This window comes from Orbicella franksi, chromosome 3, assembly GCF_964199315.1.
Source record: "Orbicella franksi chromosome 3, jaOrbFran1.1, whole genome shotgun sequence".
Taxonomy (NCBI): Eukaryota; Metazoa; Cnidaria; class Anthozoa; order Scleractinia; family Merulinidae; genus Orbicella; species Orbicella franksi.
The window spans coordinates 29,184,639-29,211,515 of NC_138147.1; the positions used below are offsets into that span (position 1 = coordinate 29,184,639).

Consider the following 26,877-nt stretch of genomic DNA (forward strand, 5'->3'; position numbering starts at 1 on the left):
TATGACCTAAAATCAATTAACGACGCTTGTTTGGTATTATCTGAAAGAAAGAATAATATCTTAACGAAAGAGCTCAAAAATATTTGGTTTTGTTATGAATGCATGACACCGCTTGACGCCCAGCATGCTTTTGTAAAAGCTTAATTTTGAATTTAAGGAACAAGTATTAACAGTCACCGTTTTGCAAGGTAAAAAGCGGTCACCATCGTATCATTAAGGGCTTTCAACGCTATTAATTTCTTCAAATAGTGCGCAGAAGTCTGAACAACTAAACCAGCTTAAGTACACTTTTGAGAGAACGTGATGCTACTCGTAGATCGATTGAAAGAGCCATCTAATGACAACAAACCAAAATGAGCTGAACAGTTGATTGCGCACGAACATTTCCCACAGCCATTGGATGGCCTCAATTTATTTTGGACTTAATCTTAATTAGTTTTTACTACCATGGCTAAACGTTTCTTTTTTTTTTTGTCGTTGTCGTTGTTGTTTTATGTTTTGTTTTGTTTTGTTGTTGTTGTTTAAACGACAACGCAATCGCAATCTGGGACATTGCTTTTATATATAAATGAAGAGTTTTGATCTTAATCTTAAATAGCAGTTACAGATTACGTAAGTTCATTATAAAATCAATATTCTACGCTTTATTTCTGAGGTTTACCTGAATCCAAACCTAAGAGAAGAAGGTAAAGCTGCAGAAAAGCTGTTAAGTTCAATATGGCCTTATCGTTAAAACATGTTCCAATTTGACAAGAAGAATCAAGCGGGCATACATTGCGTCAACAAACATTGAAAAGAGCAACGTTTTGTTTATATATGAAAATTGAAAATGAACTTATCAGAAAGCGTTCTCTTTTACCTACTTCACCGATCTGAAAGTATAGCAAATGTAGTTTGAACCGTATGCGAAATCCAGTGGACGAATTGAATTTCTGTCTTTTTTGACAAAAACTAATAACAAAATAGTGGGTCGTAAATTCGGAAAAATGACACACATTAGCTGTAACAATACTGAGCTCGAAACATAACAGGCTAGCAATAAAAACAAACAGGGTTTCGACGGGGTTAACCGTCAAATAAGAAGTGAAAAATACCATGGGCCGTCAAAAAGCCGAAATTATAACCGTTAACTGTCAAAACGCTATTTTTTAAGATGGTGACCTCCAATTGAGAGCCTCAACAAAATAGACCCCAGCGTGGCATATTATGGTGGGAAAATTTGACTGAATTGACTTACTTCTCTCGGGTGCACTTCCTCTACAAGACTGAGTTCTTACAAAATAATAAAAAGTAAAAGCGGCGCTTCGATAACGTGCACTGTTATTGTTGTTGTTGTTGTTGTTGTTGTTGTTGTTGTTTCATTTCAGAGGCCTTTGACTTTAGATAAGGAAGTTCATTGTAATCACGAAACTAACAAGGAGCAATGAAATATAATGTTGCAAATGGGAGAAATGTAGCCATTTCCGACGTTGAAATATATCAACTTGAAATTTAGAACATGTTCTTCTCATTAGCATGCGGACAAATGATACGTATCTATGCCACCAGTGCCAAAAAAATCAAAAAAAAAAAAAAAAAAAATTAATTAAAAAAGACCAAAACTGTTAATAATAAAAACAAGAATACACATTGCCAAGGCGAAGAGCTCTTTTTTTCTTGGCAAAATCTCTTGGCGCTTCTGTGAAATTGCATTTTCAATGTATTTATCATAAATTACTGTGATACGAATGCAGGTTTAAAGTTAGATATACTTGTGATACGCAAAATTTTTTATGTTTCGTGCCAGTGTGAAACTGCATTATTACTTTATCTGCCATAAATTGCTGTGATTCGGAAGAATCAAATAAACACGCCGATATTATGGAGAACAAAAATCATACAGCGAAAGGAGTAGAGTAACATAGCAATTAATAATGAAAGAGATCTCTGGCATCAGCGTTGTGCGGGCTCGTTGCATGTTTTCTTACACTTTATTTAAGGAGAGCGGACACGGCAGTGATCACAGAGTAATATGTGCATTATTTTTAACATTATTTTCACACTGAACGTATTTAACGTCTTATTCGAAATTTTCTTGAAAATTAAAAGTAAAGATAAGGTCATGTGTGTACAGTTGCAGCTGTAGCTGTGTTCAAAATACTGCAATGTGTAATTAGTGTTCTCCCAAAGTACAGTACGAAATTCAATCGAGAAAGACATTAAACAACTTAAAGTAAAACTTAAGGGATAGAACACGATGAAAGCAACTCTACCGCTACTATTTCTGACTAAAATGTTCAAAAGAATTGTAAAAATGAATTTGAAAATGAACTTTTCCAAATGAACCCTACGAAAAAGTGTACGAAAATTTGAAACCAACCCGAAGTCGACGATAATGACCATAAGGAAACAAGTAAACGGCTCCCTAAGTAGCTAGATGTGAATGATGACTGCAAAACTTTTAAGTAATGCTCGAATGTATACTTCGGCATTCTCCTGGTATTTGCAGACACACCTAACATGTACGAGAGAGAGTAAATCTTATAGAGAGAAAGAGGAGAAAGTCCGAGAACTTTTGGCTTTTCACAGTAGATGCCTTATCAGTTAATACCAAAGCCTGTTTTACTCGAAGCTTAAAAATAGGATAGTAGTTGTCGTAATTTTAAAGCGTTGAAAGTTTTAATCTGTTCTAGAGATATATTCAGTTCTATATTGAAACTGAGAGCAGCATGATCATTGCAATGTATGTTGCCACAGCTTAAGTCGATATTTCTTGTGCAACCCGAGTGTATACAGTTTGAATGGGTATGAAATATCCACTGTGCTCGCGTGTTTATGGTTTTGGGGCACATTTTACAGCCGTCTCCGGAACACCAATGAAACATTGAATGGTCAAATTCTGGGTTTTAAGGGAGACTTTAAAAGTGCTGTATGCAGTAAAGGGGAACAATTCCCTGTAATTTTTAGCTAAGTCAATTTGGCGTTTAAATAACGTGTTTGTTCAGCTTTTCCTACATGCATCCCTCTTCCGGTTGTAATTCTACGTAACAATTAATATAAAACAACCTTTGTGTCCGGCTAAAAACTGTAGGCAGAAAGTGTTTTCTTATTTAGCAGTAAGTCTTTAAGCGTGCCGCGGTTAAACTATGATTCAAAGATAATAATTTGAAAACGCCGACTTTTCGTGTTCGTGTGGACGGAAAACATTTCGAGAACGGGACGTTTCGAGAATGATGGTGTCAGGATAATCATGTGATTTCCTTGACAGAAATGACCGATGATTGTTGCGTTTTAAAATTCCTCCGGCGAAGTGTGGACGGAAAATATCTGATGCGTTTCCAGAGTGAAACCTCCGTTTTCAAATTCCTCCGGTGTAGTGTGGAAGGAGCCTTTGAATAACTTTGTCTTGCAAGATTTTCTATCTTTCTTTCTTGTTCGATCGAGAAGGTTGGATATTAGCCTAGCTTGCTCTTTTGTGATTATACAGCTGCTTCGACAAAGGTTGTCCCACAAAACGTAAGCATAAGCATACGCTAGGTTCACGATGTTTCAGCAAGAAGGAAAGGGAAGCATGAGTACACGTATTTGTGGTGTTTTCTTCTATCACGCTGAAACCTTGCAGCTTCAATCAAGAAACCTTAAACCACCATTACCCATAGTACTTTTCGACATTGTCTCGTACGCTTATAAGCTTTTGTGGGACAACCTTTCTCAAAACAGCTGTATAAGGCCCTTGCTGACTCTTTGGTCAATAAATACTCAAATATTCAGTCATGCATATTGGTGGGCTTAATCAATAACCCATATTTATAGCATGTACAGCGTTGGTCCCTCGCGCAGTGTTCGAAACGAATACCTCCCGCAGTACAAATAAGCAGTTAGTGAGAACAAAATAAATTAGTCGACAACGCTTTTTATGATGAACAAAACTCAGCCATTTACTTCCCTACTCTCCAAATAATAACCAGTTTAATTTCCTTCAATGGATTCCAAACTGTAAACCCATAGTTAACCCCAGCTGTGGGCTCGCTAAAGTAACTAATCAATCAAGCATGCTCTACCCCAAGAATTCATTTGGCCACTCGACAAGTCAAATTTGTTCTCGAGTTCCGTGTCTTGACCAACATTTAGTATAATTTTTTTTTTTTTGGGGGGGGGGGGGAGGGAGGAGGGGGAGGAGGGTATGCCTGGACTACTCATCAATACCGCTATGCAATGACACTGTTAAAATCATTTCGAAGTGAAATGTATATAAGCAACAAAATAAAGAAACTGTGAACAAACATGTAAAAGTGTAGGAACCCAATGTTCACTACAGGAAAGCGGCAACAAGTAAAACTAGAGATGCGCTGAACTGCAAACGTCTTTTATTACATGAACAACGATTCACTGAAATCAAATGCGTAAATCCGCTAAGTAAACCAAAATAACAACTGAATCACAAAGGATAAGAAAGCTAAATGAAAACCGATCGATACTTACAAGTTTTTCGTGCCTTGCTCCGCTAATAAGAAATGAAATCTTGCTCGACACTAACAATGAACTTCGAACACACTTAAACGAACTCAAAAGCAGACCATGTGCTTTTGAAACTTGATATTTACCGCGACTGCAGAATGCATGATCAGCGGCACGCGTCATAAATGAAACACTGAAATGTCCACTTCTTAAATGTCTCTATTCGAATCATTCCTAAAACAAGACCAAGTCGTTACATGCTCCCCCCCAAAGACTCTCGTAGTCTTTAGGTATTTGACTCGTTCGATAACAGAAAGAATGTCATTGATTCCAAATTCCTGGATCTTAAGAAAAAAAAGTCAATCGACAGTTCAATAACTAATCGCACAAGTTCAGGTTTTTTTTCTTCTCCATGGACTCCTCAATGGACTTCAATAGCTCCTCTTCCAGAAGGCAGAGTTTGCGGATATCTCTCCTGAAGACTCCTCTTGCACTTTTCACCAGAACTTGTCGCACCACACCATCAGAATCTGGGAAGGTCTCTTGAACTAGCGCTTTGGGCCACTGTCCTCGGGAGAGGTTTGCATCCTTCATGATGACCAAGTCTCCGACCTTGAAGTTTCGCCTCTGCTTCAGCCACTTTTGGCGTTCCTGCAACAAGGGAAGATATTCTTTAACCCAGCGGGCCCAAAACTCATTCGCCAAAATGTGCACATGTTTCCATCTTGCTTGAAACTTGTCGGAGTATTGCAATTTACGAGGAGCTGAACACGGATTCGGGCGCAACAGCAGTATGTGGTTAGGGGTCAAGGCCTCTAAATCGTCGGGGTCGCTAGACACACGAGTGATCGGTCGACTATTCAGGATCTTCTCGACTTCTGTCAGGAATGTCGTTAGGGTCTGCTCATTGACAAGGTGCTCACCAATCATGGCGTGGAGAATCCTTCGAACGGAGCGAATGAGCCGCTCCCAAACACCTCCTTGGTGGCTTGCCGCCGGGGGATTGAAATACCACTGTATATTCTCCTGAAGCAGCTCACGTCCTACTCTTTCTTGGTCCCAGGTCTTCAACGCATTCAAAACATCGGTTTCTGCTCCCCTGAAGTTTGTGCCATTGTCACTGTAAATAACCCTGGGTGGACCTCGTCTCCCGACAAATCTTGTTACTGCTTGAATGAAGCTGTCCGTCGTTAAATCATTCGCAAGCTCGATGTGGACGGCTCTATACCTAAGGCAGGTAAAGATGCAACCATAGCGCTTGCGGAGTTTGGGATTCTTTCTCACAGATCTGGTAAGTGGTCCTGCATGGACGTAGAGTGGTCCAAAATAATCTATTCCAACAGCAGCAAACGGGTAGATTAACTGGTAGCTGTCTGAAGAAACTCTCACCACTGGGAGTGGTGCTGTAATCTGCTCTCCCACTGTAGCATTCTGGCGCTTACATTCATGGCATTGCCGCAGGACACGTCGGATGGACGAAACACCACTCACAATCCAGAAACGCTGTCTTATCTCCGCTAGTACTTGGTGTGGACCTACATGACCATTAGCATGGTGGTAATGGAGGATGATCATCTCTGTTACACGGTGCTTCCCAGGTAATATCATTGGGTGTTTTACATCATAGCTGAGGTCTGCACGGTCTAGTCTTCCTCCAACTCGCAAGACTCCTTGATTCACGAATGGTTTCAACTTGGCGAGAGGACCTTTGCACGGACTTGGGTTGGACAACTCTTCAGGAAAGGTCTGAATCTGGACGTTCCTTACGATAATTCTCTCTGCTTTTTCTACATCTAACAATAGGAGGTGGGGAACCTTCTCCTCTGGGTTCACAAGCGAAACAGTGGCTGCCACTGGCTTCGTTCGCAACTGCAACAGCTTACGGGCTCCTCGAATGATCCAAGCCACCACTCTTCTTAACTTCTCCCATGTTGAGAATCTTTCAAATAAAGTGCCCCAGAAGTCTTCTTTCTCGGCACATGCATTAACGGTGATCTTCTCTTTCTTGACTCCCTCATCTTGGTCTGATAGTTCTTGATGGAGATCAGCGGGTTGCTGCGGCCACTCCTTTTGATCTTTCCACAGAAAATCTGGGCCATGTTTCCACACTTCTAACTTCTTGGTTTCGGAGGCCTTTATTCCTCTCGAGGCCAAATCAGCCGGGTTAGCTTCTGACCTAACGTGACGCCATTGTGAGGGCCTTGATCCTTCTCTGATGACAGCAACACGATTGGCGACGAAGGTGACAAATCTTTTCGTCTCATTGAATATGTACCTTAGGACAATCATTGAATCGGTCCAGAAGGTGACGCTGTGGATCTTGATGCGACCTTCCAATTCTCGCATAATGAGCTTGTCCATCTTGATCAACAAGGTGGCAGCGGTCAACTCCATCTTAGGCACGCTGATACCACTCCTTAGAGGCCTCACTCGCGACTTGCCCATGAGAAAACTGTTGTGGATGCTCCCTTCTTTGTTAACGAAACGCAGGTAAGTTACTGTCCCATATCCATGTCCTTCAGAAGCGTCTGCGAAGTGATGGAGTTCAGCTCTTTCTACTTCTCCAAAGTCTCGGGGAGTAAAGGATCGAGGGATACTGTAACCAGTGAGGCTTGCGAGTCCTTCCTTCCAATCTCTCCACTTCACTGCTAGTTCATCAGGGAGCCTGTCATTCCAGTCATACTTTAATCTGCATAGCTCTTGGTTGATCTCTCTTCCAGGCAGGATTAGGGGACCAACCAAACCAAGGGGATCATAAATTGTTGCAATCGACGACAGGACGCCTTTCCGGGTCCCTGGATGGGATTTATCACTAACAACTAGGTTGAAGGTGTCTGCCTCCATGTCCCAATGGATTCCTAGGGCTCGGTCCATGGGTAGACTGTTGAGATTGATATCTAAGTCCTTGACAGCTGGTGCTCGATGTTCAGGTGGGAATGCATTTAGGACTTCGCGCTCATTGGACATAACTTTGGTCAGCTGGAATCCTCCTTTCGCTAGCAGTTCCTGTAGCTCCTTTGTAGTTTCCACTGCCTGGCCGGTCGTTTCGAAGGACTTGAGCAGGTCATCGACATAAAAGTCTCTCATGACTGCGTCAATGGTCTGAGAGGAGAAACCTTCGCTGTAATCGGCAGCTGTTCGCCGTAATGCGTAACCACAAATGCTGGGTGATGAGGTAGCCCCAAAGATATGGACTAGCATCTGAAAGGTCTTCGGGTCCTTCGTCAAATCTCCATCCGGCCACCACAGATAGCAAAGAGCGCCCCGGTCTTCAGGAGACACAAACACCTGATGGAACATCCGCTTAATGTCAGCTGCCACGGCTACACTGTTAACTCTGAATCGCAGAATGACTCCTATAAGTGAGCTTGTGTTCTCTGGTCCCTGCAACAACTGATTGTTCAACGAGACACCGCTGGACTTGCAGGCACAATCGAATACCACTCTCGGCTCTTCAGGTTTTCTCGGGTGCCAAACAGCGTGATGCGGTAGGTACCAAATGGGTTTGAGGGAAGAAATTTCTTCATCAGGGACTTGACGTGAAGATCCTTCTTCTTGGTATTTCTGGATAACGCTTGCATATTGCTTGTGGAACTCAGGGTCTCTTTCCATTCTCTTTTTTAGCCAATACAATCTCTTCTTTGCCACTGGTAGACTATCAGGTAAGCAGGGAGGACTATGCCGGAATGGCAGCTTGAGCTGATAATGTCCATTAACAAGGACCGCTGATTGATCCATAATCTGCTTCGCTCTTTGGTCTTCCAACGACAAACTCTCTTCAACATCCACAAGGGTATCTTTGAACTCGGTATTGTACAAACGTTCCAATTGCTGACTTAACATCTCTTCATGATCACTCCTTACGAAATTGACATGGATGCCATTGCTGTTGGGTTCACCCATTGGGCCATACACCGTCCAACCTAAGGGAGTATTTACGGCATAGGGCTGGCCCCGAGCTCCTCTTCTGATTTCAGAATTATCATCGATAATATCCGGTCGGTCGCTGCCAATAAGGATGGAGACTCGATGCCCTTCTATTTCGGGAAGACTGACGCCATCAAGGTGTGGCCATTTTGTCAATTCTCTATTGTTGGCGAAATGTCTCTCTCCAATGGGTAGGCTCTCCATTGTCAGAACCCGATCGAGTGTGAACTTCGTTTTCCCGTCAAGTGCTTCTATATCCAAGCGGGCTTGGTGACCACGTTCCTTCCCTTCATAATTGACTGTTGAAAGGGTAAAATCAGTAGGCTCACGTTCAAGGCTTAATTCTTCTACAAGACTTTCTAAGCAGAGTGTAGTGTCTGATCCGCTGTCTAGGAAGGCGTATGTTGTTAGCTGCTTGTTCCCACCTGGCCCACTGACTCTTACTGGGACGACCTTGAAGCAGACCCTCGGTCGACTGCTGGTTGAAGCTTCCCTTGGAGCAGAATCTCTGGATACGGCAAAGGTACTGGATTCGATAACCGGGGGATGGTTGGATTCAGTGAGTGTCGCAGCTGTTCTACCAACTGAACTTTGGCCACGAATGACTGGTTGCTGATTTGCACTTTCTTGTTCTACTACACGGTCGTCAGTCTCTTCGCGGTCTGGCGGGTGAAGAAGGAAATGGTGCTTCTTTCCACAACCCGATTTCCGACAAGAAAATCCCTTCGAACAAGATCTTGAGAAGTGTCCATACGAAAGGCAACTTCCACACAGTTTCTTCTGTCGTACAGTTCGCGACCGATCTTCGTAAGATGCATTCTTAAAGGTCTCACATTGCCAAATTGCATGCGGTCCGGAACATTGATAACACTTTAAGGTGGCTAAGCCAGTACCAGTAGACCTTCTGTTTCCTCTGCTCTGGGTAGCTAGGGTTGTAGCCTTAAATGGCAGATCTTGTTTGTCTTTGTTTCCATGTCTTCTTTCCTTTTCATGCTGAGGCAGTGACGACTTCAGTTCCTGGCCAAAACGGTTGTTTAAGCGATCTGCTCGTTTCTGTATGAAATTCACAAAATCAGAAAAGTAAACTTGTCCCTTAGAACAAATTAGGTCTCCAGCAACGTCTGTCCATTTCCGCTTCAAGCCCTCATCAGGTAACTTTTTCATCAGCATAAGAATCGTATCTTCATTGTCGAGGCGGCTTACGTAAAGTGGTCCCATACTCGTTAACACTCGTTTGGTATCTTCAAGTTTTCTCGCAAAATCCATCAGACTTGCGGCATCAACTCTTCTAAGGTTATATTCTCTTAACCTTTTCATGTGTGCATCAGCCACCATGTGAGGCTGTCCAAAATTCTTTGACAGAGTTTTCCACGCTTCACCATACCTCTGACCAGTAGGAAGGTTGACGCAGCTTTTTATAGCCTCTCGCGCCTTTCCAACACACTGCGCGAGTAGACGGGTCAATCTTTGCGAATCATCGGGCACCTGACTCTCAATGTGGTCGCAGAAATTGGCAACAAATTCTCCATACTCGGAAGGGTCTCCCCCAAACTTCATCAACTCAATTTTCGGTAGAGTGGGACCTTGTTTAAGTGCCTCTGCGATTGCTTGCCATGGCGCTTTATCTGCAAGTTCTACTGACGGGGGGTGTGGCACTTGGCTGGCTGGTTGCTGTGTAAGGTGCTGAAGTGTTTGTAACAACACTTGCTCAAGCTGAGTGTGACTTGGCTGAGGGGTTTGTAGCTCACTTTTAAATTTATCGGTGGGCGAACTCTTCTCATCCTTGGTCACAAACGGTTTGAATTCATCTACATCTACTCTTACTGAAGACTTTTGCCTGGTCTCTTTCGGCTGAGAAGCAGGGTTGGGAAGTGGTACGTATGGGGGATCCATGTCATTCTGAGAAAACGTCGATACCGACGACACCTCATGCTCAACTTCCAAAGCCTTAGTTCTGGTTGCTTGTACATCAGATGGGGGTTGCGGGATAAGGTGTGTGTCTTGTGGTAAACTGAAAGGCCTTAGTGGTGTGTGAGAGATCAACTCTGGATTTAATGGTGGAATTATCTCACTTACAGTTTCGTCGTCCGAGCGCTCGGTCTGCAATTCCTCTTTCTCAATCTCGAGGTCCACAGTAGCCTTCTTTAGTTCCATTTCCACCTGCATCCTTTCAATTTTCCTTGCCATCTCAGCCTTGTTTCGTTCCCTTTCCTTAGCGATTTCAAGCTCTCTCTTCTGAAACTCAGCTTCTTCCTCTTCCAAGCGACGCTCCAGGCTCTGCCTTTGTTCAAGTGCTTCCACCTTCAGCCGTGCTTCTTCAAGCAATCTTCGCTTCTCTCTTACGCTACTCGAACTGGTACGGGAACTCTTCCCGGTTTTACTCGACCGATGTGATTTGCGATCAGACTTGGACCTTCCTTTCGTGTCGTTTTTAGCCTTATATTTCCACGCGCTGAGCTCTACCTCGAGGCGGAATTTGCACTCTTTTTCATTCTCGTAACTTTCGTTCGCCATAGTTCTCATTCGTTCATTATCTTCAAAACTTAAGTAGGTTTCGTGGGAGTCTACAAACTTGTGGAATGCACGCTCGTAATCTTCGACACCTTTCATCACTTCGTGTTCGCTCGCATGTTCAGACAGAAGTCCTTGTACAAATTTCAACCTCCTTCTCACGTACCCCAAATGTCCCGCTCTTTTTGCCTTTAAATCAATAACTCTTTCGATTCGAACTTCCTCCGAATCCATAACTTTCGACGGAACCCTCTGCCTCGAGGTAAGATTACTTTCTAAACCCGCAGTTTCGGATGGTGGAACATAATTAGCTGTTGTTTCGACGCGAGGATCTTCGCTCGACGATATTTCCTCTTGAACTTGTCGGAGCGACGTACCTTTCGCTCCATCTGGCATCTCGTGATCTTGCGACGCCATAGAAAAACTTTGAATAATGTAGGAACCCAATGTTCACTACAGGAAAGCGGCAACAAGTAAAACTAGAGATGCGCTGAACTGCAAACGTCTTTTATTACATGAACAACGATTCACTGAAATCAAATGCGTAAATCCGCTAAGTAAACCAAAATAACAACTGAATCACAAAGGATAAGAAAGCTAAATGAAAACCGATCGATACTTACAAGTTTTTCGTGCCTTGCTCCGCTAATAAGAAATGAAATCTTGCTCGACACTAACAATGAACTTCGAACACACTTAAACGAACTCAAAAGCAGACCATGTGCTTTTGAAACTTGATATTTACCGCGACTGCAGAATGCATGATCAGCGGCACGCGTCATAAATGAAACACTGAAATGTCCACTTCTTAAATGTCTCTATTCGAATCATTCCTAAAACAAGACCAAGTCGTTACAAAAAGTCAACCGCTTTAGGGATCGATTCTTTTTCTTTCTGCTAGCTTCAGAAAAAACGAAGGAAGCTATCGTGAGATCACGTTCGCAATGTGCTCTTTGATTTGATGTATGCATAATTTCGGAGACAAAGTGAAAAGCGTTATTGATTTAGCTAAGTCCCATTTTGAAACATATTTCATGATTGCAAGTTAACATAACGTGAAGTGAGCGCAAATATGATTGAGTGAGAAGAAAACGAAAGATTGTCTGAAACCAAGCGAAAAAAGTGTTGTACAGTGACAAAACCCATAGAGGAATCTGAAAAAATGGTCCTCGAGGTATAATACGCTTTAAACATCTACTGACAATGTTTTGTAGACATAGCGGCACAGATGTTTATATCAATTCAGTGACGCTGCACCTTTCAAGACTACGATCATGTTCTCTAAGAGTATGGCTGAGAGTGGATTATCTAAGGGAACGTTAAACAGGCAGCAATACCCTTGAAGTATTTTCCTGGTACATTAAATGGAAGAAAAAGATTTTCTAAAAAAGATGAAATGCACCGACTAAAATCTCTTTTTGTACTATCCACTTTCTTCGGTTAAACATGTCTTACTTGTAAATTACATTTAAACAGGCGCAAGGCTCTAATTACTAGCGGCAAGGAACTTGATGAAGTGAAACTGAATACAATATTTCAAAACTTGCTCGGAAAAAATATATTTCCCTTGTGTTTTCATAACTTCATTATGATTCAGTCTCGATAACGAAGAAATGTTTGTGCAGATGAACTACATTGATCGGTATAGTGGAGTGAATTAAGTACGGTTCTTTGTTTTTTGTTTCTGCTCGCTTCTTCATTTTTTCACGAAACCTGATACCGGAATTTTGATAGTGCGAACAGGACTTTGATTCGTCTATGATGTTTTGTTAATCTATGTGTTGTTATCTCTTTAGAAGCGGTTTTTCATTAACATTATTGCAAAATACTAACTTGACATTTGAACGATTAAACGATTTTTAAAACTGGCCTTTCGCATTTGAGTGTGAAATATCTCGAAGGAAGAAAAACTGAAAGCAGCTTCCTAATGGACTGGCTATCAAAACAAACAACATAAACAACATTTTCTTCCCATTGCGTCCATTTATTCACTTCATTTCTGGAAAGGCAATGCCTAAAGACATTAAAGAAACAGTGGTGGTATCTGGGTTGGCCAAATTAAGTGAGACCTTACCTTAACGATGGCGCGGCTCCACGTGATTTGATTTTGTTTGTCATCGACCGCTTTGTATTTATATTTCTTTAAAGTTCCCTGAAGTATAATACACGCGACATCAGTGAAGCTTCTTAATAAATAATGTTGGCATAGTTGAGTTATTTTATTTTGTTTTATTTATTTATTTTTTATCCTGAATAATCTTACATTTACTTTTTAAAGAACAAAGCAAAATATAATATGAAAAAGCAAAACGAGCTCTTCACAAATATTTTTTGACCAAGGGTACTTATCACAAGAGCGCGAGTCGTGTGATACATTGCAATCAGTATTTAAATCATACTAACATTGTCAACACTCACTGAGATCGGTTTTTGACTGGTGAAAGTATAAAGAACATCACGTCAACGTAAAAATTTTTCGAATGAAACCAGCTGTGGGACATAAAGAGATTTCTGCATGTGAAAAAAGAAAAGAAAAGAAAGGCCGATATTCACCATCTGTCAGCTGAACAAAAATTGTTTGTTATAAGTATAGCGGTCTGTTATCTCGAGTACATTTCCTTCCTCGGATAGAGTATCATGCTGTCTCTGATTATTGCTGGGGCAGTTACCTGCATTCCAGGCCTTACTGAAGGTACGAGTCGCTTTGATAGGAACTTCTTCTGGTTTTATTCTGCCTCATGTTAAGTTAATATAAATAGTGTATATTAACGTTGCCATTTTAAGTGAATAGGGAGGTTGAACGTTTTTTAGCATTTAAAAAAAAATCTTTCCGCACCACTTATAATCATTCTTATTTCATCTATTTCTAATGTTAAGGCCAGAAGCGTGTCAAAAATGACAATAAATAATGTGCATAATAATATGGGATTTTTAAAAATCGCACTATTCACACTTACACGACAAGGCAAAGGAACGACATTCACCTACCGAACCCTGAGTTAACGCTAGGGAAAAACACATTTAGATTTTCAGGCGCGGTTCTTTTTATTGATTTATCCACATCGGCAAAAGAAGCCAGGTCGCTTTCCATATTTAAGAAATCTCTTAGTTTTCATTTTAGACATTAGTTTTCTATCAATATAATACTTAGATATACTTTGATTGTTCTCTTCTGTTTCATTGATCTAGAAAAATTGTATTTCATTGATATGTAATTTCCTTTTTATTCAATTTTTAAACTCCTTGTACATAACTCAGCGTAATTTTTAAAATCGGGATTTTTTATCGTGTAGTCTTAATTCTTACGCAGGGCCCCTGTTGATACCAGCCTATGGCTGATGGCGCTACCCTGCCTGAATAACAATGACCTGACTTGACATGACTTGATTTAACCGCTGTCCATCTTCAGTGATTTGTAACGTACGGATAGTTGACTGCAATATGATTACATTTTATAGGGTGTGGTAATCGTCCGGCCGGTGCCCGTGTAGTTGGTGGCGTAGATGCCCAGGCTCACTCTTGGCCGTGGCAGATTTCTCTCCGGCTAAATGGTCGACACATTTGTGGAGGATCCCTTAATATATAGATTTAGGCCAGCCTAAAAGCGTAGCTCCTGGGCCGGGTTGTTCAAAGCCCGATTAAGCTAATCCAGAAAAAGGTAGAATTTTGATTTGAGTTTTGTAACTTTGCGGTGAGGTTTCTGTATAATGTTTGGCCTTCTGTTTTGAGTTTTAATAATCACCATATACACAAAATAAAACAGCAAAAAAAAAAAAAACATTTGTATAGAAGAAAAAGTTATAATTCTATTGACTTTTAATCCTGGGTTAGCGTAAACCGGTTTCCGAACAATCCTGCCCTGTTTCCAACAAGCTAACCCAATATGAGCCCGCGATCCAATCGATAGCCAGCACTTGGTCAGCGGTCAATTTCAAAAAACACGTGACCTCGAGGAGCTGTAAACTTGAGCCCGCGATATGGTCACGCGATACTACCTTGTTTTAACAGGTGTCAATTGATCATAACATGGATGTCCAATACCAAGGAAGTACACGGTAAACCAAGGCTGCATGTCTCTGTCAACCTATTATTTGGAGTATGGCCGCCATGTTGGGCAACTCCGCCGTCGCCGTCGTCGTCGTCGTGCGCACGCGCCCACGAGCAATACCGCTAGCCATGATAACCATGAGAAAATCAACTCATGGGTTTCTTTTTCTTTCCTATATGAGTATGGGGCTCCGCTTAACGGCTCTTCGGGCCGCCGGAGCTCCGCTATTAAGCCTGACTGGGTAGTAACCGCTGCCCACTGCGTAGCTCGGAACAAAAATCCGAGTGGTTACACAGTAGTTGTGGGTAAGTTATTAAGAATCGCGAGTACAAAAAATATATCGCTTCCAAAGGCAAATGGTCGAAGATTAGTGCTTTCTATGCTGTGTCAACTTAGATCTTTTTAATGTCAATGGGTAATTTACACGTAGCCTGAAGCCAAGTGTCACATGGGCTGTTGGTAAAGGCCTGGTAGCGTGTTAATAAGCTATCGTTTTGTAAGAGAGCTAGTAAAAAGAACTTGCTTCGACTGTGGAGTGGAGCTTAAAATATTTTCCCACAGCGTATTAAACGAACCATTTTTTTTTTATCCAGTATTTCATTTCAATTAATATTCTATCAAGGAAAAGTGAGATGGGTGGATTACAGTTAGGAACAAGTGGATTAAGACGTTGGGCAATGAAGCACCATATATATAAGAAACAACGCAGCCTGTTATATAACACATGTTACATAAAAAAAGGAGGAGGTTGCCAGAATAAGAGAGCTCTCAGATAATAAAGTACCACGGTATTACATTATTAATAGTATTTTTTTTTTAAATTTATTTTTTACTGTATTACTAAGTAAACAAAAACATGGTATGTCAATTACACCTCCAGTAATGTGCAGAGTATGGTATTTCCGAAACAGATTTTAAGTACATTTTAAGAACATATACAGGCTGATTTCTCACTAAGCAATCAGTAAATAACAACATGATCAGTCTTAACCCCGAAATCATAAGTTCTTATGTATGGTGTTTACTGCATTGCATTATTTCTTTATTTAACCTAATTCTATGAATTTTTCTTGAATCACAGGCGCCAGCATCAGAACTGGCTCCACCGCTGTGCAACAGACTCTTAATCTGAAGCAGTTCTTCTCTCAGGAGAGTTTCTCAATGAATTATCTCAAGAGCGACATTGCTCTTCTGCAGCTGGATCGTCCTGCTCAACGTGAAAAGGTGAACTTGGTTTGCTTGCCCCCAAAAGGAAGCAGAGTGGCAGCTGGAACTAGATGCTTTATAACAGGTATTTTCTCTAACAAGGCGCGTGCTGACGTGATTGTTTACATCATTTGACAAGAAATTGGCGTTCAAAGACTGCAAAATTTCTAGGTAGCGAAAACGTTAATGAGCTCATACATTCTTTGTAACATGTTGAGTTTCTAAACCCGCGTCGCACAAAAAGTATTCAATACATCGGGCTTAGTTTCCTTGGGACAGTTAATCGTGCTGTGTCCTTTCAATACTCAGAACTTATGTTTTGGTAGCTCTATTCAGAAACTATATCGCTTATGCTAATGAAGCAAATATTGTAAACAAACATTCTCCTATACTGTCTGTAGTGTTTGTAAGGTACATTTCGGTGCATCATACATAATATACTTAATCGCGCAATGTAAGTTGGGAAGTTGATTATTAAAACAGCATGGCGGACTTCTAGATTGGATTCGTGTGTCGTATCCGTTCATTGCAATAATCCAGTTCCATCGGTTGTGGAACGTGACACTGTCTTTGGAGTGAAGTGAGTCCAGCAAGAAGGTAACGTGTGTTCTGTCATTCTTAACAATTCAACTCGCCAGGATGGGTCAGGCTTATTGGAGGAGGCCCTGCCGCAAATAAACTACAACAAGCAGAACTTCTTGTCTTGGCACACAACCAATGCAGTCGTATAAATGGCCAATTGATTCCTGTCGAAGAAGCTAGTATGGTTTGTGCAGGAAGTGGAATTGCAAACCAAGCAGGTGGTTGCCAAGGAGACAGCGGTGGTCCATTCGTCTGCGAGGAGAATGGAAAATGGGTGTTACGTGGGCCTGTCAGCTGGGGAAATGCAATGTGCAAGACCAACTATTACACTGTCTTTGCAGCTTCATTGACTGGATCAATCAGAAAATGTCTGGCAGTAGCGGTGGTAGTGGTGGTAGTGGTGGCAGTGGTAAGGTTATTTTTACTTTAGCATACATATATGTTAAGCAGCAATTACCGGTATATTTTGATTTTTATTGCATACATTGTTCTTGACGACTTTTGTTGGATTCTTTTGGAGAAATAATTGGCCTCGATTATTTGAGCTCAGTTCATTCAAATCATTGGAACATTTACAGCATAATCCCAAATGCATCCAAGTTCAGAGGCGAACTTCTCGCTTCTGGGAAAAAAAATTTATTCGACGCGCGACCATTTTTTTTTAAAGATCATGCTCCAATAAGGACTATCTCATTATAACCTGCATGTTTCCATGCAAGCACGGTGAAATTTAGAAATATGAGTTGTTAGAGGTAGTAGCATGTATCATAACATGGTAATGAGTGCGTGCGACGTGTGTTCACGAGGTGCGAGGACTAACGAACGGACGAATGAGTGCTGTGAACGAGAGTTGTTCGAATCTTCGACAACGAGTCAGTGAAATCTTACAAGAGATCCAACCATGAAGTAATTTGTTCGTTATACAAGTATAATCTCTGAGATGTTACTGTAACTATCGGCTAATTCAGCTTCTGTTGAGGAATTATTTTTTCTTCTACCGAGATTCTTCAACGCATTTTTTTTTACCAGGAAAAAAATGCATCCCCTATCGTACTTTTTCGAGAATGACGAGCGGTTTTACAAAACAATTTTGTCGAGTAAAAGTCTCTGCATGCATAATAAAAAAGAGTGTTTGTACAGTCAAAAATAAAGTTTTTCTTTATGTGATATGAATTCGCAGGATGCGCTGACCAGAGTTCATACTGTCCATACGTCACACAGCATTGCTCAAATCCGCAGGTCCAAAAAATATGCCCGAAGTCATGTGGAGCGTGTAAGTACAAAGTTTAAGATGTTCAATAGATGTTAATAATTTTGGCAAAATACACCATACAAAAATAGATGGCGCCTGCTGTATTAACCTCTCACAAAACCCTATATGAACGCTTGCGAACACATAATAAAAAGTTCTTAAAGCTCCAAATTCATCATGCACAGTTACAGCAATACATAGATCAATTTTACAAAAATGTCTATATATTTTTTTTACTTATCACGCACACAGGAATGCCACCTAATGATATTCATAACTCAACTCTTTTAACAACTTTGACATTCACCGATTTTTATTCTTGATAATAATGTCAGATACATCGAAACGACGAGTAACGTTACTCCGTATATTTAATATTTCATTACGTTTGTTTTTATTGCTTCAGGTGGTGGTGGCGCTTCATGTAACGACGCAAGTAAATACTGCCCACTCTACGTCAAATACTGCTCATACCACCCAGTTGTGAGAAAGCAGTACAAGAATACCTGTAGGCTATGCTAGTAACATGCTGCATTCAGGTTTGTTTGTTAAGCATTAGGCATAACGTAATTGTTCAAACTGTCTAGCCAAGAACGTTACTGAATTGTATGAAAAAAAAAAGTTTTCACTTCAAGCTCGTGGAATTTGAATGTGTTCTGTTTTTAGTTTAATATTTGCAATTTAAAACTTGAACACAAAGGAACAAGTCTGCGGAGAGGGGTCAAGTTAATGAAACTACACACTCCGTATGGTTTCAGAAACTCAATACTTCCATAAATATATCAATCTGTTGAAGTTATGTTATTTACTTTCTTTGCACAGGTTGACGGGCTTGCAAGATTCACGTTACAGGCTTCTATTGTGGTATTATTATGGATATTTTGGGGTTAATTACATCTATATGTCTCTTGGTTGTTACAATCAAATAAAAGATTGTTTTGTGGGCACCACTTGTTACTACTGGTTAAACTCGCTCAATATATCTGACAAGTGATCCTACAGGTGAAAGAGAAAACAAACAGCGGTTACAAGCATAACAAACAGGTTTCGAGCTGCTGTTTGTTTTCTATTTCTCCTGAAATTGAAATGGCCAAAAAACGATCATTTTTATAATCCTACGGGTATTCGGTTTCGACAGTTTCTGACTTTATGGGGCTGGTGGGTGGCGGGAATTCTTTATTGGCTTTCACCCTGAATTAACAAAAGATGATCTGTAGAGATAAATGCTAAAAGCTACAGATAGTTTGAAGTCATTATGATAAAATGTGACCATTTTCTGGGATGTTTTGACCTACAGAACAATGATTTCATGATTGTATGGAATTTTTTGATTTTATCATGGTCCTCAAAGCAAAGCATAAAATTGTACTTATAAAGAAAAAATTACTCGGTGGCTTGGAGGTATGAATTTATTTTCTCGTGGTTAAAACAATATTTTACTTACTCGCCGCGTTCGTTCTTAAAACGGTATTGCAATTACCACTCAAAAATAAAATTCATATCTCCGCGCCTTCGTGTAATATTTCAAATGTACCCTGACCCATAATTAATATATTCTGACATTCTGGTATATCAAACTTTTCGCTATGTGTCTAAAGTCATAACTGAGATATCCAAAAGAAAAATCAGAAACAAAAGATCGAAAAACACAAAAAACACAAGATTTCAAGATCGACTTTCTCCGGGCTTTTTTTTTTGTTTGTTTTCCTTAAAAGATGTAATAAGCAAGGCAATAATATTTCATGATCATCAGCAATTCAAATATACGATATCGCATATGGAAGCTCCTGCTTCTTGTTCAACGGGTAAAATAGGGGGCTCGAATCTCGTTGAAGTGACTAAGTATATGGAAGTAGTTTGGCGTTCTTTAAAGTTCTTTATTGCACGTCTGCAATGCCGTCAACCCCTCTTTCCTTCCCATCTGATGGCACAATGCGAAATTCGAAATTACATTTACGTACGGCGCTCTATATTTAGGAGGCCATTGTCCATGATAGTCGCGACTCTGTTTTGGTAAAGTTTTAGAGCCTGTTCACGAACGGTTGTCCCTGATTGCAAGATCACCTTCCACAGCCAAAATAAAGGACCAAGACGTGAGAACATTTTATACGCATTGTACTTCTTTGTAAGACGACATTTAGGAGAGCAGTTCCCCTTAATAGGTCTTATTTTTCAGGTGTTATGTCTATTTCCAGACAAACTCTGATATAAAATATAGCAAAAATTAGATTATAATTATAAAATCAATGAGAGTTTAAAATTAGACTGTGCTCTTAAGAAGACATCAGTCCATCTGCGAGCATGACATAATTTCGGTTGCACAAACAAGGACATCACAGAATATAACTGAATTAACAGAGAAAAAAAAGTGTCTTGAACAATAACACATCCCTCAGTGCAGAGCTAAAGTAAAGTTTGCACTGCTTTAGAAGAATATGCCTATACATGTATCTGAGAATGAGTAGTTCTTAGACCAGTTGAAATTCTAGTATGCGTTGTAAGATTATGAAATACCATCCACATGTGTTTGCGGCATTCAACAAGGCGATGAATTTTGTAGTTACATCTATTCACACTTCTTTTGTACGAACATAATATTACGCAATTATGGGTCGGTGAATGAACCTTGCCGTTTTGCTAACGTGGGAAAAAATCATGCCTTTTACTCAATTCATCAATTCAGAGTAACCTTTAGCTTCGCTTGAATAGACTACTTCTCACATATTGAAATTCAGCTTGATGGCGAGGCGTAGAGACAAAATTAAGAGAAATGAATAAACAAGCTTTAGGTGACTATAATTCAAAAATGGCATGGTGATTTTTTTTTTTTAATATTATGAAATTGTAATAAGTATTATAAGATGCAACTTTTGGAAAAGTTAAAAAAATATCTGTACAGAGGGTTCAGAGCCACCTAAACGTTTTGAAAATTTGTGGTAAACAGTGGTTACAAAAAACGACCCATCAAAATCTAAGAGCTGGAAACTGTTTTAAGTCACCTTAAAGGAAAAGGAAATGCTATACAAAGAACAGAAAAAAAAACAAACTATCAGTAATTCCTATTTCACCCCAATGTGCAACATGATCGGAAGGCAATAAATCTCATCTCTAAGTCACCACTGTTTAGCACACCCTAAAATAAAAATATCAAATTTATGTATTATGGCATTAAAAAGAACGTCATGAATACATGGGAAGTTGCTTCGAAATGAAACCAAATTTTTCAAAGAGCTTGTATATTTATATCTAATACGGAGCCTAGAGGGGAAATTTCTTTTTATTTTGAGAGCATGGATACCTTTTATAATAATGGTTAACCATGCTATATTTATATTTTGTTTTGTTGCAGGTAACGTGTAAAGGCAAAAGTTTACAACCTCTTTTCGTGATTTCTTACTGTAAAAGTTCATTTAATTTGCAGACAGTAAAGACCTCATGACGAATTATAGCTAATTCACTACATCTGTTTTTCCTGTTTGCGTCTAATATATAATTTTATGAAGCCCTATGAGGTTTTAGGAATACGAGATATTTATTATGTAGGAAATTTACGGGATACAGCGTATTTGTGGGACAGAGTGGCCGTTGATTGGTGACATAACCATTAAAGAGGACTACGTTAAATAGAATATATGAAATTCAAGCAAATTGAACTGCAGAATAAAGATTTAATTTTTAAAAGACCGTCACAGTTAAATACACAATCTAATTGCCAATTAATCGAAGGAATGCACCCTATATACGGGGTTAAAATTCGTAAGTTTTTTTTGTTGTTGTTGTTTTGTTGTTGTTGTTGTTTTTTTTAATGCTGGTAACTTTGAACATAATTTCACCAGTTCAAAGCCTGGCAAAGCCAAAAGTAAATTATCACGTATGTTTAGCAAGTGCCCAATTAACAAATGGCTACACGTCACAATTCTGTATAAACAACTTGTTAATTAAAAGAAAATTAAATAACGCATGCGTATAGTTTTACTAATAAAGTCAATTGAAACACAATATACATACTTTTCAACTTATACTTATATAAAGGCAAATGAAATACCAGGCGAGTTTTCGTGCGAAAACGTTATATCTTCACACGTGACAATAACATGTTATTTTGCCGCTTGGAGATACGAAGTTTCTTCTGTCGTGTTGAAAAATATTTCACTCGTTCGCTGCGTTCAATCGTGAAGTACTCTGGAGTATTAAAAGAGTGTGAGCGCAATAGAAAAATAAGGGGGGGGGGGCGAGGGTGCGTAGACCTGTGGCATTAATACATTTTCAAAGCATTAAAACTAGAGTAGTTTTCCTTTAGGGGATGGCCTTTGACAACTCGTCTTGCTGACAGGGTTTCAACAGAAAGGTTACTTGATTGCTTTGACCAACATTCAACGATATGAATCCCTAAGATCAACATGGGTGCAATTGCAAACAAACAGTAACTGCAAAAGGATATTTCGCAGAAGAACCGGTCTCTAAGGGTGGTTCGTCGCATGGAAAAGAAAAAGACAACAACAACAACTAAGTCAAGCGTCAACTTACTTTTGTGTTAAAAGAGGTCAAAATAATATCGTTGTTATAGCAATAACTACTAATTGCAGTCCCAAAGATCAGCTGCCAAGGAACGTATCTACCCGTTGAATAATGTAAAGCAACAGTTTGGCGACGAAGGATTCTTAATTGCTCGGTACTTTATTGCGACAATAATAGAGAGTGTTCACGTGACGTCATCAAATTCTCAAATCCAAAACTAAAGAGCCATCAAAGGTTTTAATCTCATCAGGCATAGGAGGTACTAAATTTATATCTCTTTACAACTTTCCAGCTCAATAGCTTCCTTCGTTTGGAAACCAGCGCATTTTGAATTTCGGAGCTATGGCGGTGCGTGACATAAAGCTAAGATCGCGTTTGTCGAAAAATGTACACTTACCTTGTGATTTTTAGCCATTTTAGAAGTTTAAGGTCCCTGTGACTAGTCTCTACAACAAGTCGCGGGGACAAGTCCCATCGTGTGAACTGGCCATTTTTCCTTCAAAATCTGGTCGCAGGGGCTAACTTTGGTGCCTGCGACTAGTCCCACGAATTGTTGCTCAAAACGCTTCGTGTGAACTGTACGTGGGACAAGTCCCTGCGACCAGTCCCTTCGTGTAAACTCTTCAGGGTACTAGTTGCAGGGATTAGTCGCAGAGACTAGTCCCCTCGTGTGTGCCGACCTTTGAGTAAAAGGAAAAGTGCTTGTGTAAATGTTTTTTGATTCGGTTCAGATAATCAGTCGACTAAATAGCCAAAGTAAGTTCCAGATGTTTACACTATTTTCCGGCCTCCAAATTGGAGGAGTAAGGAGGTCCTAGGAGGTACTAGCACAGGACGAAATCGATCACATGTTTCCGTATTTCTGAAACGGGGCGGAAACATGCAGCTCCATGTTTCCGTTATGTTTAAGTCTTTCGGAGACGTGAAAATTCAAGTCTACGTGATTCCGTCACGTTTCCGGGACGGAAATGCCAAGTCACGTTTCCGTCATATTTAAGCTAGCAGATTTCCCCGGGGCAGATTTCCGCCGTTGTTCGTTTCCGTCATGTTTCTGCAAACGGATTATAGACTCTATAATTTTGCGCGGAACATTTCGACGAATATCTCAACGCACACATCCCAAACTTGGAGAGCTGTCTTCTTTATTTATCGTCTACAATATCACAATTTCTTCACTTTATCTGCTGAATGGTGTTTTATTTTATTTTATTTTTTACGCGGCAATGAACATACTCTATTTACTCCACTAAATACTGAAATTTTTGCCTCTGCAATACTGATAGATTTTTCATTTTCCAGTTTTACAGTTAATTATGAGTGTAGGGTAGGCAAATTTCAATTTTGTTATTTCTCAATAACAAGGATTCCGTGTAAGGACAAGTAACAAATAGCAAACAAAAGTACTTCACTTTAAAATGAAAATATATTATTGAAAATCTGACCTAAACATTTCTCACAGTTAATATGGATTTTTTGGCCTATTTTATTTCGTAGCTGCTTTTAAGACAAAGGCAAAGTTTTGAGTTATGCTTTGGGCCCTCATTCGTCTAAAGTTGAGATCAAAATAACTTCTGTATTCTTTCATGGCTATTTTGCTATTATGACAGAGGAAGTTTCCTTTTCATCATCAGTATTATGGTTTACAATGCGATACACCACTTTTTTTCTTTTCGTTTTTTGTAGGAACCCTATTATTACGAGAGAGATGTTGCAGAGATTATTTCAAATTTTAAGCTCGATATAGAGTGTTTAACTGATGCATTATTAATGACTTTAAGAAGAAAGTATTAACAAGTCATCCCAGGCTGTGGCACGAAAGCCAGGCCAAGTTTATGTCGACAACATTTCGAGAAAACAAAACAGTGTAGACCCTTGTAAAATGAAAACCTTGGGTGTATACGCTCCAAAAACCAATGCTGTTAGTGACTGATCTAGACATAAACGGCGATATAGGTCTTTTTGCACGGTCCAATTTAGAACACATTTAGATCACTCTTGATTGGTGGAAGTTGAAACAAAATCACTTAAAGTCTGAACCCTTAGCAGTAATAATTTGAAGACGCCGTAATAACGCTTCAGGCGCAAATGGTGGGGAAAAAAATATATAGCACGTGCAGCCTTAATCCAAAATTATACGTTTTTCTAACAACATTAACAAAGAGCGTGTCAATTAAAACGTAAGGTGTCGTTAAAATTAGAATTACTTTTAATGACAAAAATGATTTACAATGAAATTTTCAATTAACGTACACACACGCCATACAGTCTCATTATAAAACATTTCGCCTAAATCACAAGTCGCACCATGTCTTTTCGAGACCTATTCAGAGAACTCACATTCCACTGAGCAAAGTGGATATCCATGTCACCTGGCATTTTCATTAAAATTTCATTTTAGCGAGGATAATAAAGAAACATCGACTCACTTTAAAAAGCTTCTACATGAGAAACATTAAACTATTAAAGGTACTTGAGGTAAGTAAGTAAGTCTTGGACAAGAAAATGATAAAAATATTATACTACATATCGTTTTTACACATGTTATAGGCAGTAGCAATATTCAAGAAGAGCTATCAGTTGTAGAGAAAGGCTCTTGAAGCGTTTTTTCTGTGTTTTTTTCTTTTTTTTTTGTTTAAAATTCTTCAGGAAAACTTCCGCTTCTTACTTGTATTTTTTTAATGGTCCGGGTTTGATGTTGTTGGTCTAAAGAAAGAAAAATATCGCTCTTTCATTTGAAACCTTAGTTTAAACTCACACTCGCTTAGTTACAAATTACAAACATATTTCAGCAAAGAAGACAATTTAAAAAGATAATTAAAAAGCTCAGAAAGCAAGAATAGTAGAGCTCAATTCAATCTTTCACTTTAGTCTTTCCTGGCGTCAATTTATAAAGGAATAGTAGGGTGGGCAAATTCAACGATGGGGTAATCAGAGCATGGTAAATCTGTTAATCAGAAATAATTTTGGACCAAGTCTGACTATGATTTTCTCTTCCTGCATCCGAATCCGCAGTTCAAACCTTTTTCTCTTCGGAAAATAAAGAGAAAATGAAATTAATTCCTGTCTCAAGAGTATAAATTTCCAAAGTCTGGCTTAAAGTACAGATTAATGTAAAAGCCTTCTCATTTAACATATCCGTCGATTCTTGGGAAGTATCGGTTAAATTCGAAGTCTTGGCGATTTTTTTGGGGGGGCCAAATACGTCTATAGTCGCAACAGATTAGTTTCCCATCCCACCGTAACCATGAAAGCCTGTAACTTGAAAATAGTCTCCTATAATATCGTGATTTATCAAAAGGATTAAGTGGAATTTACAAACAACGTGCACGTACCTGCATGTACGACTTGTAATTTATTTAATTATTTACCCGTATGTATTTTGTATTATTTCTGTGCAATCATTTTATTTCATTGTCTTGAAGATGAATACCTGGTTTATCGCTGTCTTGCTGCTTGGAGCTTCTCACTGTCAAGGTTAGGTATTCGATAAATGTCATAAATAATCATAAATAATAATAGTAATAATGATAATAATAATCAACATCATCATCATCATAAATAATCTTTATGGAGGAAGCTCCCGTCACATTGCGTAGTTTTCAGGGAGGTCCTCAGTAACTAAGGTAAGAGTAAAAATTAAAAACACAATCAAATCCAAGTACTAATAAAAAGTGGAAATAAAATATTGAAAATCACTTTTAAAATTTAAACCTATCAAGTAACGACATTCTAAACAATTCTAATAAGATAATATTTAAAGATTGAATAAAATCTCTGTTTGTACACGTATGTGTTTATACTCTTTATATCATGTTAGTGTAAAGAGAAAGATATTTTTATTGCCAGGACGTTTTTCGGGAGTACTATACGTGTAAAAGTTATCTACTTACATGTAGCTTGATTAACTTGATTTACTTGTTAACTGGGCAAAGTCACCAGCATTTTGAGTTATTTACTTTATTGGCCGCGTACAAAATTAACTTGAAAATAATAGGTTACTAAATTAAAAAAGAACGAGGATGCGATGGTTAAGGACTGAAAAGATTAACATAGATTAGAAGCTACGAAAATTGAAAAAAATTAGGCTTAACATTTCAAGATGCGCAAGTTGTTACGTAGCTTCTTTAAGGTTTTTTCCCACCTTCGCGGGTGTCCTTCCGGAATAAATTCGTACACGCGCCAGTTTCAATAAAACCCCGACAAACTATAAATCAGACGAAAGCTTAATAAATGTAGTTTACGATAAAAATACAATTTAAGCGAGTATTTTTTTTTTTTTTTAGAACGTGTCAGGAGCCGGTATGGCGTGAGACGACCGAGGGCTCTTCTATTGAAATTATCGGCTATCGGTTGCTGCCACACGAGCGAAATGGCTGTACAGTCGTATTCATGAGGC

General features: G+C 39.3%; 3 protein-coding genes across 3 annotated transcripts in view; 2 read left to right on the forward strand and 1 right to left on the reverse strand.

Moving 5' to 3' along the window:
* Positions 1–26,877, forward strand: part of LOC145481889 (lactadherin-like) — a 490,145-nt gene that overhangs the window by 308,873 nt on the left and 154,395 nt on the right. The gene's annotated exons all lie outside the window — the stretch shown is intronic.
* On the reverse strand, positions 4,816–11,730 carry LOC145480489 (uncharacterized). The gene is made up of 2 exons (XM_081458734.1): positions 11,499–11,730; positions 4,816–11,405 (listed from the first exon to the last, which is right to left on the reverse strand). Exon 2 carries the CDS (start codon positions 11,290–11,292, stop codon positions 4,816–4,818), a length of 6,477 nt encoding a protein of 2,158 aa, XP_081314860.1. The 5' UTR covers positions 11,293–11,405; positions 11,499–11,730.
* Positions 14,327–17,677, forward strand: LOC145480490 (chymotrypsinogen B-like; the record flags this gene model as incomplete). Its single annotated transcript, XM_081458735.1, has 4 exons — positions 14,327–14,456; positions 16,005–16,243; positions 16,613–16,637; positions 16,768–17,677. Coding segments are annotated over 4 exons (768 nt in total), but the record flags the coding sequence as incomplete, so codon positions are not given.